This window comes from Scatophagus argus, chromosome 10 (assembly GCF_020382885.2).
Source record: "Scatophagus argus isolate fScaArg1 chromosome 10, fScaArg1.pri, whole genome shotgun sequence".
In the NCBI taxonomy this organism is placed as follows: domain Eukaryota; kingdom Metazoa; phylum Chordata; class Actinopteri; family Scatophagidae; genus Scatophagus; species Scatophagus argus.
The window spans coordinates 20,212,962-20,233,130 of NC_058502.1; the positions used below are offsets into that span (position 1 = coordinate 20,212,962).

Below are 20,169 nucleotides of genomic sequence, written 5' to 3' on the forward strand. Positions count from 1 at the left end.
AAAACTACACTGAACTCTTCAAATGATCTCATTTATTGAATTGCAATCGAGTTTTTTTCTGCTGCATCAAAAAGGGCCTGGCAGGTTTGTCACAGAGACAGAGACGCGACTCCTGCGTTGGATGTTGTTGCCAGCTGATGAATGTGAAGTTAGGAATGTTATCAGCTGATTCAGAAGAAAATCTCAAGGAAAAGCAAGACGCTAGATAAATCTGAGCGGTTATAGCAGAAGATAGATACTTTGTGATGAAAAATATGGTTATTTTTATAGTTAGAGTTTCTCAAAGAGTAGCGGAGACAAAAGGATGAGAGCAAAGCCGTGTAATTCCCAGGTGTGGCACATTATAGTTAAATAGAAGAAACAGAAACAGGGCGCAGACAGAAGAAGACAGCTTTTGGACGTAATCACATGTTTATATTCAGGACAGGAAAATGTTCCACATTGCCAGACATCCTGGCAATCGCCCCCACTCTTGCATCATTTGCTCTCGGTATAAAGTAATGGCTTTTGTGCGCATGTTCCACTGCCCTTTTGTGCCGCCGCTCCTTCTCCATTGGCTCACCCTCCGCTCTGCTCTCAGCCTGCACACACCGACCAGCCCTCGTACAACACAGTGTGTGTGTGTGTGTGCATCCAACCCACGCTGCCTGCAAACCGGCCTCAGCGTCCCACGCTGTTCTGAAGAGAAAAAGATGGAGAAAAAGAGCGAGATCAACGGGCACGCCATGCCCGGCTCGGCCTCCACCGACCGGATCGTGGAGAAAAGCGCGCAGAAGAGCTTCAGGGAGAAGCTAATGGAGTTTCTGAGAAAGAACCTGCTGGTTATCATGACGGTGTCCGGGGTTCTTGTGGGCGTCGGGCTCGGTATGGTGGTCCGCAACATGAACCTGACCAGGGCGCAGATGACCTACTTCGCCTTCCCCGGAGAGATGCTCCTCCGAATGCTGAAGATGATCATCCTGCCCCTCGTCGTCTGCAGCCTCATATCCGGGGCCGCCAGCCTGGACACCCGATCCCTGGGCAAGCTGGGGGGTATCGCGGTCGCCTACTTTCTGGTGACCACGCTCATCGCCTCGGGGATCGGGGTGGCCCTGGCTTTCATCATCAAACCCGGCGTAGGCGCCGGAGCCCTGAACACCAACAGCCTTGGACTGGAGAGCGTCACCAGCAACAAGGAGACCGCGGACTCGTTTTTAGATCTGGCCAGGTACTGTGGCAACGCTTAAATCATTTTAGCAACCTTATTACTAATGTACTTTTACATAACAATAATACTGTAGTAATTGTGAGGGGAGCTGTGGCGTTCAGGCGCTGTGGTAACTCTGGTTAGTTACACACGGCGCATCTCCATCCGAGGCGTGGACGCACAACAGTTCTATGAAAAGCTGTAAATCTTGTTGCACAGATATTTCCATGCATTCAGCTGTGCTGGCTTGCAGCTGAGAGGATGCTCTGAGCTTTAACAAAGCAACACACATGTAAGTAAAAGAAGAAAAAAAAGCCTCAAATATCAACATGCTCGCTAGTCTTCAGTGCGCCGTACGGGACTTCTAATAATAAGTTCCCACAGTGTGAGGGAAAGCCGACAGCTGTTTCAAGAGTGGAGTGTATTTTGAGGAAGGGAAAGGGGTGGTGGGACAAACCCCAGCAGCACCGTGAAGTACCAGCGGAACTCTGTCTACTCAGCACCTCTCTTATCATGAAAGCAGGTGGACATTCGGCTTTTATTTCTCAGTGCTCACAGTGTGGGATCACACTTTACATTTGACCTGTTGTGCCAGACATTGCATGAGGGATTAGACCAGTGCAGGATTTGAAAGCTAATTCTGATGGAGACTCTTTTTGTCTCTTTTTCTTAATACTGATACATTTGGACTCTATATGATCATTTTCATTCACAGAGGTTTCCCACAGGCAGGAATACCAGACGAGGTGTGAAAGTTTGAAACTTCGGCAAAACCTTAGATTTAATTTGTTAGTGGAAATGATATCCAAATCCAAATATTGTTTTAGGCGCTCCTTTTCTCTGTGAGGAGACAACTGGGATTTGCATGATGTCTCTGTCCAAACACTCTTGTTATATAGAGAAACATATTGCTGCATGGTCACCAGCAGGAGGGTGGGTCAGATTTAAAGTTCCGCAGAGCATGAGAAGTGTTTCACTGTGGAATATGTAACCCAACTGGTTTTGACATATGGGCTGTAGTCTGGCAGAAAGGTAGACAGGTAGGTAGAAAGAAAGAAAGAAAGAAAGAAAGAAATAAAAAGAAATAAAAAATAAAATTATATATGCATATTTTTCATCACTTTCAAACTTAAACATCACTGCCACCATGACTGTGATGTGAGAAATTCCCCATTAACATCTTGAAGATTAATGTATTTATAGTACATTTCAAACCAAAAGAAGCTATTTAATGTTCTTTTTTTTTTTTTTTGGTTTTGACATATGGGCCGTAGTCTGGCAGAAAGGTAGACAGGCACTCTGCTTTGTCTGCTCTTCATTTAATCTTATCAACAGTAATTTTGTGGTGATAAATGTACTTAAGAATTGAAAATATAAATTAAGCTAAATTATGCATGTATTTGTATGTATATGCTGTATATAGGGGTCAACTGATTATCGGCCTTCCTGGCATTTTCCTGACTATTAGGATCCGTTTTGTTTTGTTTTTTTTTATCCAATTGCTGATAAATGCTCTGAGGCAGCATGGAATCTGCAAAGTAACAAGTAATTAAAGTTATGACATAAATGCAGTGGAGTAAAAAGTACAATATTTGCTTCCAAAATGTAATAGTATGGAAGTAGCAGAAAATGTTAAGTCAGTACAGTACTTGAATGAATGGAGTGAGTTATATGCCATCAGTGGCCATAGCAAACTGTAATAATTTCTGTAGAAAGGCTGCTTGATGATGAGTGTATCAGCGTTTTTAGTCCTGCTAGCTCCTCCGTATCTCCTGGATGTACAGGCATCGGCTTTTGCACAGACGTTCATGGTTTCCAGTTTCCACATTTGAGGTTTTGAGTGATATGTTTCAACAACTATTGGCTAAACTGCTGTGAAATTTGGTTCGCACATTCATTGTCATCCATAATTCATCCACAAAATGAACTGTAGCAACACTTCAAATTGAAATTCAACTCCAAATCTTAATTTGTCCAGTGCTTTGGTCGACAAGTCCTTAAATTAAATAATAAAATTTGTCATTTGTAACTGCCCTCTCTCACCCCTATCAGCAGGACGACAGCATTTGTCTGTACCATCCAAAACCAAATTACTGTTAAAAAATTATTATCATGTGAAAGACTCAAAGCTAAAAGTTAAAAAAAAGCTAATGTTTGGTTGGGCTTAGGGAAAGGTCATAGTTTGGGTTAAAATGTCTACCTGGTTAAGGTTAAGGGGACATTTGTTGTCATGGTTACAGTAATACACACTTGGTTAAGGATTGTGGTCATGCTGACTGTCAGGTGGAAGCAGGAAACAAACAGTGGCCTCAAGGCCTGACCACAGAAATGATTGGACCCCTGCACAGATCCAGTTTGGACCCCTTCCCCTGACTGCTTTACTCATATCAGCGCTTGCATGTGCTCTCAATGGCTCTCATATAAACACACAGAACGTCTTATCAGCATCATTCTCTTTCTCACAGGTGGTGGTGGCTAACATTAGCCTTAACATTAGCTTCCTGGCTCTTGTTCACCTCTTCAGCCTGATCAGTGTCTTTCGGAGGTCACGTGTCGCGCTGTAGTGCACATTTGATGTATAAACAAAGGAGAGATTTTGATTATGAAACAGGCTTCATTTGTACATTTCTACATTTGAGTGTTATCCTTCAAAATTATATTTGGTTATCATTGCTTATATTAGGATAACCATGATTATTGCTGGCCTCCCTCCCTGGTGGCTTGGCCTCTGAAAACCTCCACCCCCTTTATGGGCAGCCCTGGTGGTCTCTGGAGTTGAACTCTTTTTAAAAACGATCAACATTGCAATATTTATCTGAGGAGGGACCTTTTCATTTACACAGTGACGCATTGCATTGGATAAAAGCTAAAATCAGTTCATACAGACAAAGAGCATTTTTTCATTTTCCAAAACAGTTTCATTCTTTTGAAACACATAGTCTCAATCATGCTAGTGAAGGCAAATTCAGTTTAAACAAGACTGTTTTTCTTGAGTCTACAAATCTACAATTTTTTTATTCAAATCAGACACACTTCTGACCATATTAACTAAATAATCTATTTCTATTGGCGTGAACCAAAAGGGTCATGCATGATGTTTGGCTTAGATTTGTTAGGATATGAAGTTGTTATGTAAGAGTGCTTTAGAAATCAGTTTACAGAGAGGAGGCTCTGTGGGAAAAGCAAGCCAGCTCTCAGCTCTGGTTTCCCAGGGTTAATCCAGATCCTCACCTCAGTCATGTGACAGGAGGAAAACTTGACCTCTTCAACTTCAAAATTCTTAAAAGTCCTATTTCAGTTTTAATTTTTATGAACAGTATTATGTTCAGCAAGTCCTTCATGTAGGCTGTATGGGGCACCATTTTGTGTCAGTGAGTGTTTTTATGCATAAAAAAAAAAACATCCTCCTCTCACCCCCCCTCTGGGGTGGTGTGTGTGTCTTCCTCAAGCTCTGGTCCTCTACCAGAGGCCTGAGAGTTTGAGGGTTCTGTGCAGCACACATGCACTGTTCTGGACAGAAACCACCAATGCTGTACCTGCAGTCTGCTGGAGCCACTCTTCCAGTTTGTGGGTCACAGCCCCCAGTGCTCCGATTACCACTGGTGCTACTTTTACTCACCACATCTCGTTTCATCCTGGACAGTGGCTCTGACGCTCACTAGTCCTCACCCTCCCTCGTTTCACTCTGTGTACAGTCTGAGCATGCTGGACTTGCAGTGAAAGAGAGATGGTCAGAGAATAGAGATTTCATATTATCTACACTCCCAAACAATCAAATACACCCAGAAGAGTCTTTTGAATCCAATGGAAGTGGATGATTATGTCAGTACAATGGCACCTGGCAGTGGGTGGGATATATTGTGAATATTGTGACAACAAGTGAATATTTATTATATCATTGAAGTCGACATGCTGGAAGTGAAAAAAAATGTTTGAGCGGATAACTTTAACAAATCCCAAATTGTCATGGTTTTAAATGGGTCAGAGCACCTCTAGAAGTGGAGTTCTTGTGGGAATTTCCAAAGGCCTACCAAAGTGGACCAAGGAAGGAAAACTGGTGAACTGGCTACAGGGTCATGGGCCAAGGCTCACTGATGCTCGTAGGGAGGGAAGCCTGACCCGTCTTGGAAATGCTTGCCCAGCCATAAAAGCATCACACAAGTGCTATCTGGCAGCAGTTCAGATCCAACTCTTCTGTGTAGACCATCTTAGCTGGTTTAAATGCAAAAACAAAAACAGGATTGCTGCAATTATTTCCACTTTTATTCAAACACAAATAATTTGGTTGCATCAAATACAAATACTGAGTTCTCTGCACGTCTCTACTGGCTCACGCTTAGTGTTGTCCAGATACAGTAAGTGATAGTAGGCTCCACAATGACTTTTACCATGTGGAGTAGGAGGTGTGATTACTATAATCATCATGCTGTATTGAAGAAGACTTGAAGCTTGCAAGTGACACCATCAAATCCTTAGGTAACGTACTTCTTACATTTTAAATCAACTCTTAAACATAGAGAGGGTGTCCGCCTCCTGGACCGAAAGGAAGATGGTTCCACAGTAGAGGAGCATCTTGGGAATGTAAAGCTCTATACCAAAACTAAAAACTAAAAGCCTTTTGAACTGACCCATATCAGGGTTTTCTGAGCTACTGAGCGGCAAACTTGTGGTTACATTTATGAAATGAAACTACTTGGTTAAAGCTAGGAAAGGCAACTATGTGATTATTAATAGTAAATTTAAATAAAAAGTTAGGGTCATTTCTTTTCTTTCAAATTTAACAATAAAAAGGCCACAATCAAACTCTGTATGACGGACTGCGGGAAAACACATTACTAAACAAGGAGTCAGTTTTCATTTTCCTGAATGTCTCTCGGAAAACAAATATCCCAGTCTGACTATCAAAGGACAAGTGAAGTGTAAATGAATACAGTGAAACCTCCAGGAATATCTAATCCTGGTAAAGACCTGGGTGATTTGTTTTAATAAAAGATGAACTGGACAGTAGATCAGTGCCAGAACAACTGCTCTGTCAGGGAATTTAGGGAGCAGTGGACTTGATGGAAGATCCTGGGAAAAGATCCAAAGGGCAGGGAGTGTGTGATGACAAACCAATCCTGTGAACACTTTATCATTCAGATGGGTTAACCACAGGATTAAATGTTACCCAAAGTTTTGGTCAATTACATGAAATCAAACAGGAAAAGACACCAGTAAAATAGATGTAATCTTCTGTGGATCTGACGTGCTTTTCTCTTCTTTTTTTAGGAATTTATTCCCAGCAAACTTGGTGGCTGCTGCCTTCCGCACTGTGAGTGCCAGCACTACACTTCACCACGCCGTGCTGTCTTTATTTTTTCGCCAATTCCCCTTTTTATGACCACTTTCTATCTGTTTTTCTTTACAACCTGCGTCTTGCGTGAATTGTTCATTAGAATTTATTACGCCAACCACGCGGATGCTGCTCCATGTTCATTTACTGCGGCTGTAAATCGTGGCTGCAGCGCGGAGAGCCTCACAATGCCTCTCAATGAGGAGATGTTCTGAGACCGCTGCTCACCAAAACGCCTCATTCTCTTGCCCCTTACCAGCCGTTACCATGGCAAAACCATTCCATTCCAGCCAGCCTAGCAACCCACCTCGCCTCGCTGCTCTTGAACGCGGCCTGCTACACTTCCTAGAATCATGATTGTGTCTGTTAAGGCTAAAATAAGAAGCAGGAAAATTCAATATTTGGGGATGAGGGGATACAGATTTGCTATACACACACCAAAGAAAGTGTGGACACTGACACATGAACTTGTGCTCAAACCAGTTGCCTCAAACATGCCTAAAACCAGGCCAAGTGAATTATAAACTTACAAGAGTAAATGGAGTTTCAAAGTGCAGCAAGGTCATAGAGTTCAATATTCATCCCCGCACCCAGCAGATACTGTGGTACAGCCCCTGTGGAATGGGTCCAACTGTGGATTAAACCAAGAAAGCAGAGTAGAGAGTAGATTTATACAGCAGCTAAATGCTTAAACAGACATTTAAACAAATGAAGTGTAAGGTTTAGGTTATGGGGAAGGCTGTCTTTTTAGTTTGGTGACTATAGTCATAGACTGCTTGTCTCTGCATGTACAAGTATGCTGCAGTTCTAAGAACCTGCAACCTCATTTAAAGTCCATACGTCTGCCAAGATGTTGGGAACCTTTATCCTATAGGACTGTTTAAGGAAATGCAGAGAGAGAGAGAGCATTGTTTTAGTGCTGGTTGACTCCTTTACTGCTAAAAGACTGTCTGAACTTCGGTGAACAGTGTCAAACTGGCCTCCAGCTCCATGCACATATTGCATTCCTTATAAGAGCAATGAACAGACACACTGTTCTTAAGTAATGTTATTTCAGTTGTTTTTCCATCCCATCATTCCATTTTCACCATTACTTAGCAAAATTTGAAAAAAAAGCACAGAAAGTCTACACCTTCTTGAAAAAAATATCTTTATCCTTCAGTTGAGGTTAACTTACTGTACATGTAAGTGCACTCATTTACTTACAGGTTATGGAGTGTACTTGCAAAGAGAGATTACTGGCCTCTGATTCAAAATGGGGAATCAGCACCAAGATGCTGACATTATAACTATACACTTCAGCATTAGAATGTACTCAACAAAAATATATGAATGAACTTCATCAAACGAAAATGTGAAGTTTTCTAATTCTTTCCATTGCAGTATGCCACTGACTACAAGATGGTTGCTGTAGGAAACAACACCAATGGAACAACCCTCTATCAAAAGGTAGGTCGAGAAACATCCCTGCACACACACGCGCACACAATCGGAGCACATTTCCTTTCAAAACTGCAATGCTTGCAATGTTAGCATTGTATCATATGTGTATTAATGTGTGTGTATATATATATATATATATATGTATTACTCATGTTTAGGGGACATAAATCATACTGTGGAGACTTAAAAAAGCAAGCCCTTACAAAGTTACTCATTAAATATTAGGATGAAGACTTGCTTTAACATTAGGTTGAGCTGAGTGTTAGGATTAGGCAAGTAATGGGTGCAAACTCATTGAATAAGCACTATATGAGTACCTAATGAGCTAATGGATGAGTACCTAATGAGCTAATGGATGGCTTGGTTTAATTGTATAAAGAAATACTGTTATTTTTGAAAGGATTTCACGGTCAATGTAAACATACAGTACATTGTAAAGTTCAGATAATAGGCTTTAATGAGGTTCTAGCTATCTCAAGTAGCCAAATCAAATGGGTATCTTTGTTCTTGCACATTCATTGGTTTACTGCCGATGTGCTATCCAGTCAACAAACCATATGCCATGCGCCAGCACACATTCCTCTGCCACAGCTTAGTAAGGACACGGTGTCTAGGCAAAGTCTGCAACTTTGAAGATAACCACTTGATTAACCTAGGTGGACAAAACTTTGTATGAGCTTCAGCAGCATCGTGTTATTTTCCTACACACTCAAACTATGTTTAGGAGTTCAGAAAGGTTTTGTGCTGTGCTTCTTAAAATACATTAGTGGTTATTATGATTATGATTATTATTATTAGTTTCACAATTGCTTCAGTTGCTACATAAAGGTTTAGATTATCCAGGGTTTAATGTGTCAGTGTTGCTTTTGCATTTCCTGTAATTCCTTGATCAATGGAAAGAGAATCAGGTATTTCTTAAGACTTTAATATGCTACTAATGACGTATATTTTGTGTTGTTGAACAGGATCTGAAACCCTAGCCTGCCACAACTTTCTGATATTGGTTTTATGCATTTGTGTCAAATGTGGTTGGCATAATGGGCATCGCCACTGCATTGTAGTTCACCCACTGGAGTCGGGTTTATTTTTACATTAAAATCTTGCTTCGTAAAACTTCAAAACAGATGCATTAAGTGTGACAGAATGGTTTCTGTTTTTGTAAGGTGATGTCAACACTTATTCCGTCAGTCAGTCAAGAGTGCTGGCCGAAGATCAGGCCAGCTTGACCCACCAGATATCCATGGGGTTTGTGAGGAAAATAATGTGTTGGACTAAAAAGGCAAAGGGCTGGTTGCATATTTACAGATTACCACTGGACCTGTGAGGTATACTGGACATTGGATTATAGCTCTGAGCTCAAATGGTTCAACACAGTAGATACTGAAGAATCTTTTTAAGACTGCAGGGAATGATCCACATATTTTTAAATATGTCATTGGTTTCTATGGTGTCTAATTTGCCAAATATTAACATAATCTTTTAGATCCAACTACTTCTGCCCCAAGGCCATGGTTTGCCCCCACTGACCCAGTATAGTTGAGGGGATCTGATCTTGGCATTGGTCCATGGTATTTGTCTGTCGTGGGTGATGGCGGACGGTACCCCCAGTGCCAGGGGATGAAGCTGGTGGAGCTGTGGGAGAGCTCAGGACAATGGAAGGGGATTGAGCTCAGGATTTGTCCCTGTCCTTATTCGTTATCCATCATCCAGTTCACTGAATCCTTCAACTGCCTCCAGACCTATGCACCCACTCACGCACACTCTGTAGCAAGAGGTATCACATAAACCGCTGTGGAACGTATCAGCACTATTGTCTGACAAGCTTCCATCTCGGTAATGAAAGGGTGCAAATAAGGTCTCAGTCCAAACTAACAGCATGTGAGCCTCACTTTTGTGTGAAAGTGTTTCCTGACCTAAGGAAACCAGTCTTGCTTCAGTTTTGATCAATATACGTTTTTAACCAGTGTGGTTCATGGGTCAGTATGTTATTCCCATTGATCGACCACTTTGGTACAGAATGAAATAATTTGATTGCTATGAACCTTTCTACAGATTTTCATATGTAGATTTTCCCAGAGGTCAAAACCCAAGGAGTTTGTGATCTCCTGACTTTTCATCTAGCACCTGGTGAGGTTAGTATTTTACATTTGAGTGGGAATTCAAGACAATTATTGCATGTGGTCCAGACATCCATAGTTCCTAGATGATATCTCCTGATGACTTCGGCTATCCTGACATCTGCTAGTACCACCATAGGGCTGACATTTCTGGTTTACATTCTCTGTAAGATAAATTTCAATAACACAGGTGAATTTTCTTCTAGTGCCAGCATCAGGTTCAAATTTAAATTTGTCCAATACTTTGTTGATGGTAAACATGCTGCCAAACATCAGCATTTTAGCCTTGTTATTGTGAACATTTTAGCAGTTCAACATCACACTGTGCCTATAAGTGTGTCCTCACAGAGCTATGAACATGGCTGTAAAGTCTTAGTCTTGTTCAAATAAATTCAGTTAATTTTGAAAGGCTTTCATAAGCCCAAAGGTGGTGAGGATTTTTTCAAAAGCTGTTTAGTAAAATCTTTAGGTCACACAAAAAACACTGTCAATTTAACCTGGCTTAGTAGCTAAATAACTAGTTGAGAGGGGCTGTTTATTTCGGTGCAGATGAGTGTCAAGATATTTTTCATGAAATAGTGCCCATGTTACCAATAAGACATCCAGTCTAACTGAATTAAATTTAACTGTTGAACCTTCTGCATGCCTGGAGGCACTTTCCTGTTTGTTTGATTTTTCATGTTCATCTGAACCAACCAGAAGGTTCTTCAACGCTCTCCTTTCCACAACCTTTTCATGTTTGGTCTCCTACAGTCTGACTCTTCTGTGTGTTTTAGGTGCCGATTGGTACAGAAACAGATGGCATGAACATCCTGGGTCTGGTGTTATTTGCAATGGTATTTGGTGTGGCGCTGAGGAAGCTGGGAGATGAGGGGGAGGAACTTATTCGCTTCTTCAATGCTTTCAATGAGGCCACCATGGTGCTGGTGTCCTGGATTATGTGGTGAGTAGAACTGGGTGTATATGGGAATTTAAAGCGGTATTGGTAGTTGTATATTTGTACTGCATCAAGTGTTAGTTTGTAACAATAGATTGAAGGTAACTTTCTGTATTAACATTTATTACTGTTACCACCTGACTTTTCATTCTCCTTTCCAATTGTTTTCTTTTTGTTTTCTGGGTAAATTCTCTTTGACTTCTCAGGTATATCCCCTTTGGCATCATGTTCCTGGTGGGCAGTAAGATTGTGGAAATGGAAGATGTGGTTCTTTTGGTCACTAGTTTGGGAAAATACATCTTTGCTTCAATCCTGGGCCACATCATCCATGGAGGCATCATCCTGCCCCTCATCTACTTTGGCTTCACACGCAAGAACCCCTTCAGTTTCCTGTCAGGACTCATTACGCCTTTCACCACTGCCTTTGCCACCTGCTCTAGGTATACAGTCACATCACAGAATCTTCACAGATGAACTGTTGAGGGACTGAAATTGAAAAATGAGTCCGCATTACAACAAAGTGACAGAAATCTACGTGAATTAAAGGTGTGATGGATTTAAGTATCAGATCCTGTTTTAAAAAGTGGTCAGAGGGTTGTATCTCAAAATTAGGAGTCGTAGCAATACATAGTAGTGGTAACGCACACAGTTTGAAACGAGTCACCTTTTTTGGCTTTACATTGCCTAAGTTCTACTATCAGGTGAAAAGTTAAAAATCTGGCTGACTGCTATGAGTTTTATTTGCTTTGCAGAGAGAAAAGCCTTTTCTTTGCGTGAACGTTTCTCTTGTGACACACTCAGACAAACTGTCAAATTTGCATGCAAGATAACTCATAATCTAATTGGCCGATTTTCATTAAATTTATTGAGCATGTTTAGACTTCCAAGGGGATAAAGTCTTTACAGTGTGTTCTTTACTCTAGTGATATATATATCCTTTGAGTGTAGTGTGCTTTATCAAGTCAGTGTTTTATGAAAGAAATATGGTGCAAACATGAAGGTTAGTCATGCTGAGAATCCTAAAAACAAATGAACATTTATATTCATGTACACAAATCCTGTAGATTATATTTCCTGACGATTACACAAACTGCCATGGTACTATGTTAAGCACAACATAATCAAACAGCCCCTTTAATGTTATGCAGTCCTTTGCAGGGAAGCAGCTCATACATTGTTTGAATGGTAAATTGGAGCCCCACTTGCAGTCGTACATATTCTCAAAAGAAATTTCAGTTCATTCATTGGATTTTGTTGTACCAAATTTTCTTCATGACGTTAAGACAGATGTTGTATGTGTTGTTGTTTTACATAAAGCGTGTAAAAACCTGCATATTTACCATGAACACGTTCTCACATTCTGAGCCACACTACTGCTACTACTGCTCCAAGGAATAACTCTGAACTTGTTGTTAAAGATGCTCTCCATCGCCAACAGCCTTATGTTGTAGACTCTGTATGTACATCAGTTAACACAGTAAAGCTCCAGCAGTCAGTGTAGGAAGAAGAAGAAAAAACACATTTTTGACTGAAGGGGAACTTTAATATGCTGAATCATGTTTTGCGATTACCTGTATGCGATGCCTGTACCTTGTACTTAACTACTGAATCCGACTAAGGCAATACAGATGTTCTAATAGCTTGCATTGATTTTGGGACAAAGGTTAACCAAAGCTTGACCTTGTATTATTTTCACTTCAAAAAGTGATAAAGATTAAATGATAATCCGTCATCTCTTTTTCTCACCAGTTCAGCAACACTTCCCTCTATGATAAAATGTGTTGAGGAGAACAACGGTGTGGACAAACGCATCAGCCGCTTCATTCTTCCTATCGGGGCCACTGTTAACATGGATGGGGCGGCCATATTCCAGTGCATTGCGGCTGTCTTCATTGCTCAGCTCAACAATGCTGAGCTGAATGCTGGGCAGATCTTCACCATTTTGTGAGTTCAGTGGATGATAAATTTTCTTCCTGTTGCTCAACATAACTATGAAGAGAAGAAAACACACACACAAATGTCATTAATTCATAGATTTGTTCTCACGTTTACTTGTAAAGTTAAGAAGTCAACTCTCTGTTCCTTCTGTCACAAACAGTATTTTATCATTTATATGATAATCATATGATTATTTCTTCATTCTTTCTAGGGTGACAGCCACAGCCTCAAGTGTCGGTGCTGCGGGCATCCCAGCGGGCGGCATCATTACCATCGCCATCATCCTGGAGGCTATCGGCCTGCCTACCAATGACCTGTCCCTCATGCTGGCTGTTGACTGGATTGTGTGAGTAAAACCTGTGTACACACTGACACTTGTATTAGAAAATAAACATTGCTGCGTCTAATCACGTCTGCACAAGCGTTGCCAACTTGGCCAGGGTTTCCCAACTAGAGGACCACCAAGGGGAAGCAAAGGAAAAGATTTAGAAAAGCTAAGTCTGCTGCATTTTTGCAAGCTTGCCTTGTGGTTTCAGAGCAAACACACGTACGCTTTTCATCTGGAAGATTGTTTCCTGCTTTACTAGACTGCTCTAAGGTAGCGCAAGGGTTTGACTTTCATAAGCCACTTGAGGGTGCGCTCAAAACAAAAACATCTAAACTATGAAGATAAGACATTTGACCTTGTTCAGAGGGAGTTTTATCACTGTTGTTGCCAGTCCAATAATTCCCTGTTATGAGCTGATAAGGACTATCGTATCAATGGGTTCTTTTAGTTTTGTTAGTAAAATAAAAATAAAAATAATTAATAATTAAAATAAAAGGCTATTAATGTAGATAAGCAGAAAGGTAAAATAATAAGGGCATGAATAAAAGTAGCTAAGAACAAAGGAAAATGATCTGTGGTAGCGGCTGTGATTATAGCAGGTTAAAGATGAAGGTCTGAATTAACTTCATCCATCCATCCATCCATTTTCTATACTGCTTTTCTGTCAGGGTCGCGGGAGGGCTGGAGCCTATCCCAGCTAACTATGGGCGAGAGGCGGTGTACACCCTGGACTGGTTGCCATTCAATTGCAGGGCTGACTAACTTCAATGTAATCTAATTTTCTATGTTTGCTGAAAGTAGGCTGACCTGAGTTTTCTATCCCTTATGTTGTATTTGCATACAGGGATCGTACCACCACGGTGGTCAACGTGGAAGGTGATGCTCTGGGTGCTGGTATTCTCCACCACATCAACCAGCAGGAAATGAAGAAACAGCAGCAGGAGCAGCAGCAAGAGGGGGAACTGGCGGAAGTCCGGGTTGAGGTGGTGGCCAATGTCCAAGCTGAGGAGGAGACCTCGCCACTCGTCACACACCAAACCAAAGCTTTAGGAGCCACGCCGGAAGCCATTGAGTCTGTCCTGTGAACTCAGCAAGACTTCTTTCTTGCCCCTTTACATTTTGACACCTCTGATGTTGCTGATGATGCACCATACTGAGTCAGTGTCCCTTCAAAGAATGAGGTCACAAATGATTTCATTTGTGAGGAAAGTGCCATCGTAACAGTCAGACTCTCCCATAAACCTAGTGCTTTCAAAGTGCTGTTACTTGGTCAGTCTCGGGCTCAACAACTGGATTTTCATCCAAGTGTTTTAATACAAATTAGGATATTATGAAATAGGGAATTATTCATTTAAAATGTTTTTTTTTAATTTTCACTTGAGGCTTTTTTTGGTTGTATTTTTAAAGTTTAGCAGATATTTTAGAGTGATGGAAACACACTTTTTGTAAAATGTCCCTAAAACATTCCCATAAATGTCGTAGTTCTGTTGCTCACAGCCATAACAGTTTGTACTTTTGAACATTATCAAGTGCATTTGTTTGTTTTGTCATCAGACAGTAAATACAGTGGTCAACACTGAGTATGGAACACTAACAACTGACCAAATGCTGAAAAAGCAAAATGTTTGACAAATGCTTGATAGTGTCTGTCGTAACTTAATTAGCTACACGTTCTGTTTGCCTGTTCAGTCATGTTAACTGAGCTGGTGGAGACGTATTTGCATTATTTCTATTTAATTTTTTCAGCTCGTTTGCTTTAGTTGAATGGAAACAGCTGAAATTCTGTCTTTTACAGTCAAATCTGATTGAGAGGGAGAGGGAACATTTTCCTATGACTTTTGTTTGCTGACCATCAGCAGACAATGTCAAACATTAACACTTCAAATGACAGGTTAAGAATTTGGCCTATTTTTTTGGACAAACTTGACCTGTTCAACCGGTGACAAACAGCGTAGTAAAACATTTTAGACTATTTGAAATAGTGTGTTTACCTGCATGCATTGCCATTATGGTCTCACGGGGGAAAACCCACTGATACGTGTTATATCCCCTGACTAATCCTATTTACTCCAGAGTATACAGAACATTGGGGTTATTTACATAACCATGATACTCTAAATCTCTAATACCATGGAACAAGAGCTCATAAAAATCCCTCTGCAAACATTATAAGGTACATAATGTTCTCAGAGCCAATATCAACAGTTTCTCCATTTCTGTAATGACAGCAGTACTTTCTTTACAAAGTTTTCCCTAGAGTTGGTGTTCTAATAATGGCCAGGTACACTGAACATCAGGCGGTCTCAGCTAGCTAGTTTAGAGTTCAAGTTGCATTTTTGCATCAGCCATTTTTGAATTAGGTGAATCAGCTGTACATGTGTGTGTGTTGCTCTCTTTCTTTCATATTTGTTACAACATACTTTCAAATGTTGGAACTTATTGGTGTTGGAGCTAATTTGTAAAAGTAGCAGGTAGCTTGTTGCTAATTGCTTTGGAGTAATATGTTGCCACAGAGTCTAAAACATAGCTTGATGTGCGTATTGGGTTTTCTTTATATATTAGTTTTCACATCAGTTAGATATTTTTAACTAGAGCTATTATTTAGTTAAAGTTTGCTTTGTGGCCCAGATATTCGAGTTAGCTAGCAAATGCAACTAACTATTAGATAATATAACAACATTTTTTTTTTAAATGGCAGATCAGATCCCAGGCCAGTCCTGCTGAGATAGGAAGAAAATAAATACAACCCACTATTGTTGCCTTGTTGCCCCAAAGCTGAAGATGTCCAATTTGAAGGCGCGTTGATGAGCTTTATGGATCTTGTTAAAGTAAAAGGACATCATTTCAGTTAGTTTGCAAGTACTATAAGTACTTGCTCAAAATCATGATAACACTCCAGTCTTGCATTTATTAAAGAACAGATATTTGATGGTTGTCAGTAACTTGTGACAAACTTGCGTCATGTAGCTTGCAAGTCGCATCAAATACACAAAAAATGTATTCATAAATCAAATCTTCATTAAAGTAGACACAAATACTGCACTATAATGTCAGATGAGTTCACACCCTTTATTGTTTTGTGAAGCCATCATTTCAGTGTGTTTCAGAGTGTTTTTGGTGGTGTTTTTCAGTTGTTTTTAAAGTGAGAGGTGATTCAAGGAATCCCAAACTACCATATTTCACAGCCCATGACTGTCTCTACCACTTTTGGCAAAATTCTACTGATACTTTACAGATATTAGCTGAGTCACTGAGGACACCATATTTTTATTCAGTCTCTGTGATAAATTATTAGCTTTGGTTTCCCTGTATCATTTTAAAGGGAACATTGGCCTTTGTCATTATCATGGCTCAGCTGGAGGTTTTTTTTAAAGTGTAGATACTGCCTGGTGCTTTCTATTGACTTTGGCATAAAAATTGTTAAAACTTGCCTCATGCTATAGTTGATGTCCGTGCAGTAGGGTACACAATTTGACATGAACGAAAGTGCCAAATGATGGTTTAGTGGAAAGTTCGGTTCAGGTATTGGATACAGGACTTGACTCACAAGATAAGCCTGTGCTGTCCCCTAGTGGTACAGGCGTTAATGTGAAAATACTAAACTGTGGGTGACTGCATCTCAGAGCTTGGCTGAGCCATTTTTGTGTCTGTCTGAAATACTGGCTTTGTTGAATGACAAGTGTTGTAATATTTATTTAATCTATTATTTAACATTCATAGGCGACCACTGCTGGTGACACTGCTCCAATGACATGTACCATTAAGTGAAGACCACTCAGAGATGAAGGAACATTGTGTACGTGAACATAAACTTAATGCATGTTTCTGTCACCTAATGTCTGAGGTACTCATTATGGCCTGGTGCTGCTGCTTTAGTTTTGGATCATGTGTGTATCGAAAAAATCTACTTAGTATGAACATTTATTGTTCAGTGTTTGAGATTTAACAGATTACTTTTCTAAGCTAACAACTGCTCTGTTAACCTAAACTGTGAGTGTTATGACTAGATTTTGTTCAGTATAACTGGTACAATCACATACAATTACATAGAATGTGATACATGTACTATTATATATATATATATATTTGATATTAATTTATTTGTAATTGTTTTAACTTTTTATATTATTTGTACTTTCTCATTCTAATACTTTCTCTTAGTGTCAATTTTTTATTCATATAATACAATTTTTAATGAATTCATGCATTTTTGCTAACCTGCTGTTAGAAAAATACTTTGATTTGTGTTGTGTGTTTTTGTTTAGGGATATTAACTACCTTGCCTGTGTCACATATATGTCTGCACAGCTGTATTTGCTGTTGGTCTGGCTGTCTGTCAACATTAAAGCTGATACAGTAAATTTTTCATGCAACCCAAATGAAAAAGCTACCATTATTTTTACCCTTGAGGGTATAGAATGTGGCTGATTTTAAATGTGGGGTTAATACACATAAAGACAGGTTAGTCCACAAAAGCGAGTCGTGCTTATTTGAAGCAACCGGGCTACTATGCTTGTATTTTTAGGAATATATATGATAGCAGGAGGGCAACAGCTCGTTCAGAAGGTGCAGCTTCCCTCTTTTATAAAAGCTGAGCAGCTGCTGTGCATTGTTCTGAAACTGAAACTGAAAATTCCCATAAGAATTTTAAATGGACCTCTGAAACTAGTGGGAGGAAAACTGAACTTATAACCTTTATATATGCACTTAGTCACAAGTAAAACTGGTTGGGAAACACTGATCTACGTGAGTATGTGACTGGGAACAATTTAGTAACAAATATATAACAAATAATATAAATAAACTGTCAATTTAGATAACTTTACACTATATAGACAAAAGATTGGGACAACCGACCTTTAAACCAACAATGACTTTAATTTCATCGCATTGTAAATACGCAGACAGCTTTGTAGTCATAACAGCTTCCACTCTTCTGGGAAGGCTTTCCACAACATTTTGAAGTGTTTCTGTGGGAATGTTTGCACATTGGTGCAGTAGAGCATTTGTGAGGTCAGGCACTGAAACTCTTCATCTGTGCTCCTGACTGCTGACATCTGAAAGTCGTGAACTAAAGGTGGTATGTCATGTTAAAGCATGAGGCTGTGCAGTGAGGGGCTCAAGCTGCTCCATCATCACAGGCACAGGCAACAAGTGGGTGGGCTATTGTCTGTGCTACATACAACAGTGTGTTGTCTGTGGATTTAGAGGCTTCAAAAAATCTGCGGCAGGTGACAGATATGTCTGAGTCACATAGGAGTGAAATAAATCACATATGGGCCACTTTTGCCTGCAGTATGTAGCAGAATGTAGCCTATAAGACTGTACTAAGTCATATGTTTGATACCAATATGAAATAAAATCACACTTCATTTGAAATGTTAAAGAGGAAGCTGGAACACGTTGGTTTTTGAGTTAGAGCGCAGGCTGCATGGCCACATGGGCGAATGGTGACGAGTGTCCTCAGTGTGACCTTTGTTGCATGTCCTGCCTCTCTCTCCCCACCATTTCTAGACTGTTTGTTTACTGTCGCTGTCCAGTAAAAAGTCCAAAAAGTGAACTGGTTTTCCCTCCATACTCTGATGTATTAATGTAAATGTTTAATAACATCCCAGCGTGTTTAAAGAGTAACGTCACACCTGTCTGAGAGGCAGTGCCTTGCTGCCCTCCCTGACTGAAAGTTTAGAGCCTGTTTGACCTGTGACCACAGCCTGCATCACTGATGGCAGGAAGCTGAGAAACTGAACTTAAGGTCAGCAAAAACAAACAGTTTCAGGGTCAGTTAAGTTGCTTTTTAACTAGTGTCTGAAAACTATTTTAAAAAAGTTTCTTGAAAAACCAGTTTGTGGAATCTATGTATCTATGTATTGTATACTCTGTGATCTAACTCAGACAAATATGATCCCACATGCAATCTAGTTTTCCTCACATATTCCATATAATCAAAGTAAATGCCGATTATTTTTTTCCAAAGATGGTTTCTGTCATTTTAGGTAGTTCTTATTACACTGATGTTCATTCAAGTGTTCATTGTTCTGATAAGCTTTTAATTCATTATCGGATGCTGTATAAAGGGGGTGCAACGTCATGATTGACAGCTGAGTCAGGTGGTTGCGTGAGTGGGAACTCGGTGGCTCAACCGTCCAATCACTACCGCACAGACTCTGAATGACTTTACCAGCAAAACATGGCAGTGGATTATTCGGCTTCATATTCTGAATGGTGGAAGGAAATGGAAATATGTCATCCTTCTTTATGTATGTTAAGAATGAATGAATATTTCTGTCTCATTGAACAATATAGCTACTAAGGACTTCCAGTGCATCTACAGTGAGACGAACTTGGATCTTGTTGAGAAAAGGTGAAGAAAATCCTTTTCCTCCATCATTCTGTTACCATCCTGATTGAACAAAGTCCGTGTCTGATATCTAATTTTTTTCTGGGCTGAAAAATACCCCATGTGTTAATAGATTGTTAATACACTTACCCACTGTCCCCAGATGCCATGTACCCCCGCACTGTCTCTGACATTTAAGTCAGTCACAATATCAATTCTGATGGAGAGGAGTAAAACCTTTCCATATAACCGGTAACTCACACACAGGTATTGACAGACTGAACATGTGCTTGGGCCAGTGCTTGTGCCAGTGCTTGTGGAATTTGCAGCTTGCATGCACCTCCCAGCTGAAACCACAGGGAGTGGGAGTCTGAAGGAGCAAAACCATCTGCTACTGCTGCAACCCCATACAACTTCTCTCCACTCAAGATTCAAGATTCAAGAGTCTTTATTGTCATTATGCAAGCATAACGAAATTTTGTGCAGATTCTCAGCTTCAAAGCACACTTATAAATAGGAAAATAAAAAATTGCACACCTTAGAAGAAATAT

At 40.2% G+C, this 20,169-nt stretch overlaps 1 protein-coding gene across 1 annotated transcript; it reads left to right on the forward strand.

The window, feature by feature from the left end:
* The first annotated feature begins 485 nt into the window (after positions 1-485).
* On the forward strand, positions 486-15,976 carry slc1a4 (solute carrier family 1 member 4). The gene is made up of 8 exons (XM_046402359.1): positions 486-1,207; positions 6,455-6,497; positions 7,902-7,967; positions 10,855-11,021; positions 11,222-11,455; positions 12,765-12,959; positions 13,165-13,299; positions 14,126-15,976. Exons 1-8 carry the CDS (start codon positions 501-503, stop codon positions 14,364-14,366), a joined length of 1,788 nt encoding a protein of 595 aa, XP_046258315.1. The 5' UTR covers positions 486-500; the 3' UTR covers positions 14,367-15,976.
* Positions 15,977-20,169: the final 4,193 nt, after the last annotated feature.